At 39.0% G+C, this 12,823-nt stretch overlaps 1 protein-coding gene across 2 annotated transcripts in view; it reads right to left on the bottom strand.

Moving 5' to 3' along the window:
• fam189a1 (family with sequence similarity 189 member A1) overlaps positions 1-12,823 on the bottom strand; it is a 95,467-nt gene that overhangs the window by 41,131 nt on the left and 41,513 nt on the right. For both annotated transcript variants that reach the window (XM_072380693.1, XM_072380694.1), the window contains exon 2: positions 8,124-8,180. In XM_072380693.1, coding sequence (XP_072236794.1) covers positions 8,124-8,180 — 57 coding nt within the window. The remainder of the gene's footprint in view (positions 1-8,123; positions 8,181-12,823) is intronic.

Here is a 12,823-nt window from a genome sequence, read left to right as displayed (position 1 = left end):
ACTACTTAATTATTAGAGGGCAAATCTGGGCGGACAGACACTCCGTCTCCGCCTCTGCATGGCCCTTTAATCATTGAATTAATTGGATGATAAGAATTGCACTCCCAAATTATGAAGTTTTGATTTCTATGCTGTTGTGGGTATTATAAATCTTCATTCCTACGGTAAAATCAGTCAGCATGCCACCTCTATCCCTTGCTCCCTCTTTCATCTGCTACACACTGTAATATTTATGGACTGTCAGGGTCACAGGCTGTCACAGAGAGCACCCCATAAAACCTTTCAGCGATGTCCTGCTGGCCCTTCAGTAGTTATGTGATCGCAAGTAAAAGTCCACAGTCATTATGCGTATGCTGTGTTAGTGATTTGTGAGCGTCATTACCGCATTTTGAGATGCGAAAAGCATGGGTGCGATTTCTAGTCTTCCACCTGACCACATGACTCAGTGTGAGGTTTGGGTGTGTTACTAGCACAGAACAGTGTTGAGCACTAAACAAATTTCACCTGGATTCTCAGACTTGTTCTCAGGAATTCTTTGGTCATCATCGAGTTTCACTAAAATTGTGAAGTAAATCACACACACCCTTTCTTTTTTAAGCCGTACAGCAGTTCAAGCAACTGGGACATCACATGATGGACCTACTCACACATATGGCAAACATTTCTCCACTGCCGATAAAAACGGTCCACAGCCATTCAGCATTAATTTCAATGCACACCCACCTCAGTCTCATAGAAGATTGATCAAATCATAAAGAAAATATTACAGCACAAACAAGTCTTCATTATTTTTCCTTTCACAATACATACTCAAGATGATGGTGGAAGAAGGACACAATGTGCAGCAAAAGTGTTTGTTTTAATGAACTGATTCAAAATGTAATATATTGATTGATTTTGGTCTTGGTGGGGACTCTGTTTGAGGATTGGACATGAAAATAATAACATATTTGATTACGGTCTCTCGTGATTTGTGAAACTGTCACAAAAGGAGTGTTTAACAGTTTTAATAGACAAAAAAAAGTCCATATTTGTCTGTCATTTCATCCCCACTTCATACAGTACCCTCAATACTTTGTTTAGTTTTAAAAGACAATCCCACCAGGTTGAGGCATTAGAAGCTAAATGTTTAGAGATAGGAAATTGCCGTGTGTCACTTCAGATAGAGCTTCTCAAAATTACATCTGCATGTTAGAAATCTTCTGTTTCTATCTTTCTGACTCATGGTCCTGCCCCTTCTACAAAAGACACAAACATGGTGCATGCACGAAAAAACCATGTGACCAGTCTAGCATAACAGCAAATTTTGTTTGATTGCCTTGTTATAAATGATCTTATTTGTTACTAAGGATCATTTCATCACACATATCCACATGCTTCTTTTAAAGTTCAGCAGAAAGATCCAGGCACTATTTCAGGACACCTCACTCTTCAATCAAATACCTCAGTCTGGGTGCCTCAGGGTTGATTTGATGACTCGAGCTGTCACCTGAAAAGAACTCCAGCAGAGGTGCAGGTGACAGGCTTTCCAGATTCAAAATATCCTGGTGTACGGATTCTTTTTGAATTGATTTTTTTTTTTAAATCTGGATATTTTAGCAACCTCAACTCCCGGCTGGGGCCTTTCTGTGTGGAGTTTGCTTGTTCTCCCCGTGTATGCGTGGGTTCTCTCCAGGTACTCCGGCTTCCTCCCACCATCCAAAAACATGCATGTTGACTAATTAGTGTCTCTAAAATTGTCCTTAGGAGTGAGTGTGAGCGTGTGTGTGGTTGTTTGTCTCATTTGTCTCTGTGTGGCCTTGTGATGGACTGGCGACCTGTCCAGGGTGTACCCTGCCTCTCGCCCAATGACAGCTGGGATAGGCTCCAGCCCCCCCGCGACCCGACCGACGGATTAAGCGGGTACAGAAAATGCATGGATGGATATTTTACCAATCATTTGTGAAACAAACCTCCCTGTGCAGACTTGCAGACAACATACATTAGCAGAGACACTATTCTTGGAAGGAGAGTTCTTAACATTAAGGTTTAGAAACTGTTTCAAAGCCCTTTTCCACGCTCTTAGAAAAGACTAGAAAATACTGAATTCTATGTTTAGTTTTGGTTCTTAAAACTAAAGAATACAGCTAGGTCATTATTCTTAATTTCAACAATTGTCCTGTGCTGCCTTCCTTGTATGTACATGTCTACATATCAAGTTGAAGCACGTTAGGAAATATCTGCAGAAACCTTGTTAAATGGTAGAAGACATATGGTGAAAGGACAGGCTTGCAGGCTCTGATTTAAGGATCAAATGTGAATGATTGTTTTTAGTGTCCCTGGCTTGTACAGGCAGGTGGCAGAGAGATGATAAAATCCCTAGGATCAACTCAGAAACATGTTCTGGTTTCAACCTGTCAATCCAAAGGTTAATGGAAGCATCAGAGTAAAGCCTTGCCATCACTGAGGTGACTATCTTGGTGGAAATGAAACATTTGCTACTTCGGTTTTATCTACAATAGCAGTTCTCAGTTTAAGAGGTGCAGGCCAAAGCTGCTCTTTACAGGGACAGAATAACCTCTGGTGAATACACAGTTATGAGAGAAGAAAACATACTTAGCCCTAAGTACTCTTGGGAATGTACAACAGTGGCTAATTTCTACTGAAAAAACATGAGAAACTCTCAGAAACAAGATTTTTCTCTGGTCATACAATGTAGGTCGGGCGTTGAGCTTAACCTTTAACTAACTAGAGCGATGAAAACATGAAAATGACTATGAACAGTTCTTCTGACAGTAATCATCTGTTTGCTCAACAAGTTCTTCCCAGCAGGTGGGTTGGTCTGATATGACCAAACAATACATTTAAATTACTGTGTAATATTTCAAAAATGTCTATTAATAGCCTGACCTTGTTTGGATTAATCAGAGCAAAGTCTGATTAATTAAACTGAACATGAGACTTGGAGTATCATCTATTTAAACAACATAAATAGAAACCATTTTAGCCCTGTGTAAATGTCACCACAACAAAATTGTTTACAGCACACTGCAGCATCTGTTTGACTGCTGACTACCCTGTGCGTCGACTGAAATAACACCAAAAGTCTACAGCTGCTCCAGCAGCTTTGTGAGGTTGTCAAACCAGAGCAAACGTCAGCACTCTAACATGCTCACAAGGCACAAGAGGCAACGTCGTCAAAGTCTGTAGAATCCATCCTCTGTGAACCATGCTTGTCTGCACCAGATTTCATGGCAAACCAACAAATATTTGCTGAGATATTTCAGTTGGGACCAAAGTGGTGGACTGACACACCTTCGCACCAACACTGCCAGAGTGTCTTAAAAGTTCAGCTGGACAGACACCAGCAGGGAACAGAAACAGAAGCACCGGCATTAATCATTTACTTCTCTGGTCTCTTTGGAGTGAAAAAAAAGGCGGTTTGAACAAAAGCACTATTTAGAAAGATTAAGAGTATTTGTAAATCTATTTAGAAAGAGCTCAACAATCAGACTGTTGCAAAGAACAATCTGACTGTCCAGTCTGCTGCGTTGGTGAAAACAGGGAAGCACTCAGACAATACATCCTGATGCAACTCCTTCACACTCACTGGAGGATATCTTGCACTTCAATCCTTGTGGAAACACAAACATAAAGTAGCTGCTCACTCTGTTACCTCCTGACACCTCACAAGTGCAGTGACCGTTTCACCTCTCCACTGTGGTGCTTCTCCATTATTCAAATCTCTCCATGCTACACACAAGTCACTACAGCGTAAATACTGCTATTTTTTTGTTTTATGAATGAGCTGGCCACACTCAACTGAATTCTAACAGTACAGACACAATGAAAATCAATACAGGAAACGTGTTGCTCCACAGTTTCACTAAGAGTTTGGCATTTGGCAAATCTTTCTATGTTTTATAAGAACAGGTTGTATTTAAATGTATCTTATATTTACCACGTAGAGTGTAAGACTTGTCCTGCCCCATTTAAATACAGTATTTTTGTTTGTACTTTATACTGCTTCAACATTTTTACTGTAAAAGAATAAGTCTCCTTGTTCCCTGCTGTATTATGATAATCCCAAATGTGCCAAGTATGGCTTTTTATAAAATCACAGCGGTTAAATCCCCTGCTTCCAACATTTCAGTTTGCAGTGCTTACAGTTCAGCACTGTGTTTGTTACACAGTAAAACCTTCATAAGGGGCTGATTAGGGGAGTTTCTCTCGTTATGTTATTACCATTAAATTTCTGTGCTGCCAGTAAACAGTCAAGGAGGTAAACTCCCCTTTTCTGCTCTTTCCAAAGAAAAAGTTACACCATTTAACTTGTACACCATGTAAATGATTGTTTATCAATGTGATGGCAGCCAAATGCACAGCATTCGGAGTCCAAGACAAATTTCCCTACGGGGGCAAAAAAAGTGTATTGTATCGTAACGTAACACCCTTCAATAACAGAATGACTGTAATTTTATTAGGTTACATTCATCGCACACATGGGATTGTTCAAAATCTGAGGTCGATTTTCTTGAAACTCATTTGTTACATGAAGAGATTAATTAACCTATGTATGTTCGGTTGTTTTTATTGTGGTGCGTTCAACTGAATTCAGCTCAGCTAAGTTAGGATACTGTGGCTGTGATATCTGAATGCTGGACACACTACTGAGACAGAGCAAAATGATAAAAATTGCTGAATACTGAAAAAAGGATTGCACTTCTAATAAATAACTGCAGGCCATTGCCCAGAGTGGAGCAGAACATGTTCTTCTGCCTCAAATGAAAAGCTATCAGCAGCCTCACACATCCAAGCAAACCAGCATGTGTGGAAGAACATGTCAGTAATTAGGTCTGCCAGGAAATATTCTGGATGGAGGTTTCTAATACTCTCAGCAAAGTGGGTACGCCAGGCAGTTAATTCCTGTTTACCTCTGGTCACATTACAGTCTGAACCTTAGAACGGCAAAAACAAGCACATTTACTTTGCTGTGGACAAACTGCAGCTGTTTATGGTTGCCTTTAACAGTATTCACATAAAAACTGAACTGGTTTCAAAAGTTTTTGTCCCTATCAACAGTTTAGACTCAAAAATATCCAAATGGTAGGGACTTAGTTTAAATACACTGTCATTTCTTCAATTCTGTAATCTAAATCTAAATGCCACCATTTACAGGCATGAGAACATGCTTATAAGGACAAGATGCTGCAGTGGAACTGCAATGATTAAAATGGAATTACTAAATATATGGAGACATATGTGGAGGAGTTTATTGTGTGTACTCTACAGCCTTAAATACCATGAATGATTTCTGAGACAAATTGTCTATGTGGCAGACTGTCACATAGTTGTTTCTAAGCAGGAAACAAGGACTTACTGCCCTCCGACTCGCTTTCTGTCTTTCCCTAAACATCTAATCCATCACAGTCACAACAAGCAGCAGACTGCAGGTAGTCTGGCTATCTACGATTCACTCTGAGTGATATGTTGTAACTCTGCTGTGACATTAATGCAGCACATTAAACTAGGTAAAAAAAAAAAGTGATTGGAAAAGTTTACTGGCTATTCTACACAGGGTGGATGAGAATGCTTCTAATCTCAGAAAATGATTACAAGAGGATTTTATATATATTATTTTAAAAAAAACTGAATGTTTTACTGAAGGCACGGAAATGATAAAAAGAAAACATATATTTGCTTTCTTGCCAACCGAGGACACCACTCCTTCATCTGTGTCTTCAGCATGAGTGAACAGGTTAGATTGCCTTAGACCGACTCTCATGGGACTGATTTTAGCTACAGCTTTCCTCTCGTGATCGCAGTTAGGTTGCCAAGCAACCAGTGATGACTCCAGGAGGTCACTGTATATGCCAAAAAATAGTGAAGACTATAATTCCCTCGTTGTCTTTTTTTTATACGTTTCTGGTTGTTTATAAACTTGTTTTTTTTAACATAATATTCTTTGCAAATTAAGAAAATTTGAGACAGCGTGTTATTTAGAGATTTACTACCTTTTAACCTCTTGTGAGCTACACATTTTAACATGTCCACGTTAAAACATCCTCAAATCCTGTGAGTAACAATTTCACAATTATGTGAAGGAAATTGAATAAGCTGTAACTCCAAAAAAGAAATAATTGACCTTTTTCTATTTATTTTTTTGACTTTCACCTTCGGCTTTATGAAATCTTCGGCTTCATAAAAGGAAGCACAACAAATGCTGTTACATTTCAGCCGTAGTTGTGCTACGTGGCCTCTTTACTTAAGGTGCTGCACGTTTGGAAACTCTCCAGAAAAGGTGTTGTTTTTTCATTTTCACGATAAACACAGCTAAACGGTAAAGAGGTGAATGAGGTTCCTGAGAGGAAGAGAAAAATATCAAACACTTGAACACTTTTTTCAGATAAAATAGATCTTTCGTGCATAAGTGAGCAAAGGAAAACAAGTCTTTCAAACAAATACCTAAACAGTCTGGAGGAACACCAGTTACAAATCACGATGCAGAGCATGACCGCCCACAGTTGGCAGATGGGTCGGTGCAGTGTTGCCAATCCTGAATGCGTCCAGCCGGTGTATTAGTCACCTGCCAGTCATCACTGGGTCTGAGCCAGAAATACAAAAGGTCGCCGATCAGGACTGAACGTAAGCCTCTACAGTAACATTCACGAAAACAAGACCAGATATGGACCCCAATAAAGGCAGGAACTGAATTAGTCATGCTTTTTAGGAAAACAGAGGAAAGACAGTTTAACCCTTTTACACTGCATAAAGTGTGACCAATTTCTACACACACGTCAATAATGGTATGTCGCTTTTGAGCCCTAAAAGCTGCTGAAATTACTCTGATCTCTTTTTCTGGTTTAAGGTTTCAGAAAGGGAGCGGAGTCGAAAAGACGTGAGGAAAAAGGATGCAGATAGAGCAGTGGGGAAGCGAGGTGATAAAAGTGAGACATGAGAGATGGGGGAGGGGTGCCAGATTATATGGGTAAAGCTGGAGAAATAAGATGAGATTATTTATGGCACCAAGACAGCATGAAGGTTTACTGGACAGGGGCTTTAAGTGAGTGTTCAACCACAATAAATACCTGCTTAAAGGAAACAAACACCTCAGTCACATGCAAACTATCAGCATCTGTGAATTTTTCTGTTGTTCTACATCAGGGGAAACAAGGAATAAATAATGTTAAGCTGTATCACCCACGCATTTAAAGGGAGCAAGAACTGCTGGGGGAAAACTTCAGATTGATCACATTTTTTAAAAAGATTTTAAAAAATATGTTTATTTTGTATAATAGGAATAAAACATTTCAATCTCCACTTTACACATTTTGATTCAAAGATAAGAAATCTTTATTGTTTTTGCACCAACTTTCTTAAGCTTAAATCTCTTCCTCTGTTTCTTTCCATCTTTCTTGAAGCAGAAGGGCTTCTTCCTATCTATAAAGATCACCGTTACCTCTAGCTTGGCTCTCATATGTCTCGTCACGCGATGTTCTCTGAGTGCGGATAGTACTGTGTATGTGACAACGCAACAGTTTCTATCCAGAATGACACGTGTTGCACGTGTTTGAGACAAGAAACACACATGAGCAAAAAGAAAATATGAAAGACTTCGAACTGACTTTGGTCATGTTGTTTCCAGGTCAGCAGCTGTGGGAACGTACAACACTGCAGCTGTGATCTAGCAATTTTACCACAACCTGAATATACCCCAAAGTTGAGCTGCTAAACCACAAATGTGGCCAGCAACAAGGTTCAAACTCATTGACTCTGTCAAAGTGTGTTCATATGAAGAGATGACAGCTTGGGGACTTTCTAGCAGGTACAGTGACACAGCAAAGTATATTATGGATTCCCACTGGTTTGCATGTCTGCTGTTTTGCAGAGACACTGATATAAGATGCAGTTGTACTGTATCCTGTTTTAAACTTAAACTCAGCATAATTTGATCCCATGCTGCTACCTCTATAGCTTGCTGTTGATTAAAAACTGATCTGCGACGTGATGTATTGTGCTCACTGAGCTGCAAGGGAGAACATTGTGTCCCCATCATGAGACGAAAAGACTATCCCTCACACATTACTGCTTTGTTCAGAGCTGTGAGAGTTGTAGCCGAGTGTAGGCGTTCATAAGACACTCACCACAAGAGAGAGCGGCCTCTTCCATGACACCACTCCGATGAGACCGGAGAGCAGAACCTGAGAGAGAAAACCCAAAACAAATGCCATAAGTGAATGATACTGACAAGTGTGTGAGAACGCAACAGATATTTCATAAATGATAGATGCCGCTCTCGCCTCTGAGGCGATCCACTTCATGCCATTTTGGTCTGATTTTCCTAAGTTTAGCCGTCATTCCTGCCAGGGAGAATCAGATCTCCAAAGTATTATTCAGCCACAAAAGATAGGTGAACTCCTTCAAAGGTTTAAAACCACATATGTAGATGTTTGCAATCTTATTTCAACATTTGACACTAAGATTACAAATATTATCAAGTGGTAAAAAGAAACTTCCCCAGCTAAAACACACACATACGCACACATTCACCCCTCTAATTCAGTCTTACTTTTTAAATAAAAAGACTGCAACACAGAAACAGAGTTTCAGAGGTGAATTCACTTCTATTTTGGCTTCTTCTACCAACCAACTGATCATCTCCTACATACAGATCAGGTGGGAGTGTTTCTGTTCCCACCTGACATCAGATTTGTCACCCAAGTTTCAGTGTGGATGTGGATTTCTTTGCCACCCTGTATTCTCAGGCTCACTCCTCCAAGGATTATTTTTCCTTTAGCTGAGAGGAAATTAACACAAGCCTGACGTTTGAGGTGATTAACAACAGAAAGTGTGAGGAATTCTAAAGTGTCTTCAGCTTTTCAAGTGTGACTCACTCCCTATAAAATCCCCAGAGGGTACCGTGTGCTAACGTCATATCATCAAGCGACTGCTACTAATTGAAACGGTGTGCAAACGAAGCAGGCAGTCAACAACTTGTTTACTTTCATGTAACGTGGTGCATATTAAAGTACAATTTATCATATTTGCCTAATTTTGGCCAATGCACAAGAGAAGGATTGGATTTATCTTTTCTCATGGAGTTTACAGTCCATGATAAACCGATTTAGGAAAATATTGTATAGACTGAATATCAGACCAAGACAGACTTTCACACAGGGAAATACTGATGAATCATATCCATCATTAAGAATTAAATGAATTAGAATCTGTGACTTCATCTCATTTTGTAGTTCACTGATAAAATGAAGAGCTTTTAAAGGTGACCATCATCTGAAGTCATATTGAAAATGCAACTGTACATACTTTTAACTTACTTTGGTATAAATGTAATACCAATACGTTAATTCTTCTTCCATAAGATCTACTTCTATGACGCAATAATGTTCAGTAATAGATGACACTGTCATGAAGGTGTTAATGCAATTATATCTTTAAGCACTGAGGTCACAGTTATTGATCGTGGAGCACCAGCTCAGCATCTTCAACTATGACTTCATCAGTAAATACATCATTAATGTTTTTTATTTAAAAAATGATATATATGTTATGAGAGAGTCATAGGTGTACTTAACAGAGTTGCCACAGTGTGTATGCTGTGTCATTCTGGCAGATGAAATCTCATGTTGTAACCTCTTAACATTTGGTGGAGCACATCTTTGAGTGACTTTACTGTATCTTATTGGAAATGTTTTAAAGTAAACTTGCCTCAACTATCTTTACCACTAGGTTTAGGTATATAATGCTAGGATCAGGGATTGCTTACAGAACGAATAAAAAGCAGATGGATGTAGTAACACCACAAGATATTTGATAAGCTTTAGGTTGATAATTACATCCATTTTTCCATTTAAGTCCCAGTTTATCAGAGTCTGTTTTGACCACATGGTGATTTAAAAAAAACTGCATTGTTAAATAAATGAAAAATCTGGGTAGTTTTCAACTATACTACTGAGTAACTACTGACAAACTACACACTGGGTTAATCTAACATAACAAGAGTATTCATTTGAAAAGTCAGATCCAATACAAAGCTGGGATGATTCCACTAAGTACTGTAAACTGGTGCAGAAGGTCACAAATAATGTCAGTTTGCTTATAAAATCAAACTGAAGCTGCATCTCTGAACAGAGTAAACAACATTACAATTTCAATTTCATTGCACTATGTTTTTAGCCTTTGATGTAAAAACATTTTATGCAGTTTAGATATTTCATGTTCTGTTATTGTAGGTTCCCTCTGCTCTGCTGCTTTAACTGCATCAAAGTACTCACATGAGGGTTTTCAAGTTAAAGCCTGCCGCACATTTTCTTCATAGAATAAATTTCTGTTGTCAGAGACACTAGAGGAAATTACCTTAAAAATGTCGGGATGCTCATTCCAACATGCTATCAGCGGGCTTGTTTTGGATCAGATTAATGGAAAGCAGTACTTGTACGTCCAATCTCTACACCCATTTTATCCAATTCACCATCATGGGAGCCTGGTGCCTATCCTAGCTACCACTGGGTCAGATGCATTGTACACTCTGGACTGGTCGCCAGTCCATCACAGAAACAAACAACCATGTACACTCACACTCATGGTCAATTTAGGATCACTAATTGACATAACATGTTTGATTTTGGATGGTGGGAGGAAGCTGAAGTACACAGAGAGAACCAAATCATGCAGTGAGAGAATAATAACTCCACAGAATGAGCCATGATTTAAACCTTTATCCTATGAGGCAACAACGCTAACCATCATGCAGCCCGAGCAGCCTCTAATTGTGAGTAAACTGGGAGTTTCTAGTTTCTGTACTTTTTACGTTTTGGCTTTCTCAACTCAACTAAAAACTTAACCTTACTAAAAAAAAATTTAAAAAACGTGCATTGTTTTTACAATTTAAAAGTACTGCTTGGTGGTTAGCAGTGTCACTTAGCAGCAAGAAGGTTCCTGGTACCAGTCTCAGCTGGGTTCTTCCTGTGTTGAGTTTCTATGTTCCCCTCATGCATGCGTGGGTTCTCTCTGGGCACCTCTGCTTTCTACCACTGTCCAGTAACATGCATGCTAAGTTAACTGGCAATTTTAAACTGTGAGTCTGCTCAGTGTGGCGCTGCTACCTGTCCAGGGTGTACCTTGCCTTTTGCCCGAAGGTGGCTGGAAAAAGCTGCAACCCCCCTGTGACCCTGAATTGGATTAAGTGATTATATAAAAAAAAAATGTATGGCTTCATTAGCAGTGCAGGGTAGGGTATATATGTTTCATAGTGGCTTAATTGTGTCTTCAGATTTCTACATTAGCCCTAATATTCTTTTACATTTTGTGCTCCATCTACCTGGAACCAGTCCTTCTGAAGCTTTATGCCTTGCCTGAAATTACGCAATTCAAGCAATCGTGTTGTGATGTCTGTGTCTCCTTTTAGTACTTATTACTACATCCCTTATTGATATGCCTGCTTGATTTAAATCCAGTTAATACCACTTAAAGTTTTTAGATAAAGCGCCTGATTAAATTTTAATGCAACCAGTAAAAAAAATTTTTTTTTTAAATCTCTTGTTGGATTCTTATGTACTTATGTGCTTCTCTCAGGGTGTGGGCTTGCATTTTTACACCATGTTTCACTGGGGGTGTGAGTTTGTGTATCATTGAAAATGTGTGCGAACAAAGGGTACTTATAGCCTCCAGCTTTCATTTCTCCATGGTCTCCCTCTGCCTTTCACCTTTCCTCACCCTCCATTAAACACCAACATACTTGCCGCAATTTCTACCCATCATGCCCAGCTCCTTCTTTCTCTTCACTCACACTCTTGATGTCTACCCCCTCTCTTTAAACTTTGCCATCTTTTCCTTTCCACTTTCTCCCCACACACACTGCATTTCTTGCTCCTGCACCGCGCCCACACAGTCACACCATATACTCACGCAACTCAAACACTCCCTTTTACTCAGCTCTGTCCAATCTTCTCATTTCTGTCTCCCACTCCATCTTGCTCCACTTTCAAGTCAATGTTCCACTTTTTCACTAACCTTGATACCCACATGAACTGGAGAGTTGGATGTCAGTATTTGATTTAAGCACAAAGGCACACAAACAATCTAGATAGCTATAGAAATCTAGAGCCATTTTTATTCAGTATATTCTTTTATGAATATAAACAAATTCTATGAAAAAAAAAACACAAAGTTAACAAAAATGGTTATTTAAACACAATTAGGCTTCAGTTTTATTATACTAAATTACGTAAAGTCCATTTAAACACATAAAACCCACTCCTTTAGAGGCAGGGTGCCATTGCAACAATATAATTTTTTAAATAGATTTTTGACAAGCATGCAGTTGAAAGTACTACACTATGGGATATCAGCAAGAAAAAAAATGAGTAAACACTTTTTACACATGTTGGACTTGCGTAGCTAATACCAAATACAGTGTTTGGAAAAAAAAAACATAGATATAGATCATGATGTGATTACACAGTTTTAGTAAAAGCTTTTCTAAATTCTAATTGGGTTTTTGTATCTCTTTCCTGCTGAACTCTTTTCAGTTCATTTTTGTGAGCTCTATGTCCAAACCTTCATGTATTTACAGTTAAGGTCAAGCCTGCAGCAATGCTTAGACATCTGTAAAAGCTCTGTCCACTGAGAACAATTATTATGTTACTGTCCAGTCTTGCAAATGTTCAGAGATGATCTGCAGCTGTTCTGCCCTCTGAGCCACAGTCTACAGTCTTTTACTAACCCAATGTCTTCACAAGCTGGTACTGTTTTTCACCTCTTACAATTGACTTAAAATGATGCATTTCACTGTTGACTTTAGGTAGCAAAATAATAAATTCTTTTT

The sequence above is a fragment of the Leuresthes tenuis genome, unplaced genomic scaffold (assembly GCF_036924035.1).
Source record: "Leuresthes tenuis unplaced genomic scaffold, fLeuTen1.0.hap1 SCAF_2, whole genome shotgun sequence".
Classification (NCBI taxonomy): Eukaryota; Metazoa; Chordata; class Actinopteri; order Atheriniformes; family Atherinopsidae; genus Leuresthes; species Leuresthes tenuis.
This window is presented reverse-complemented; position numbering and strand designations above follow the sequence as displayed.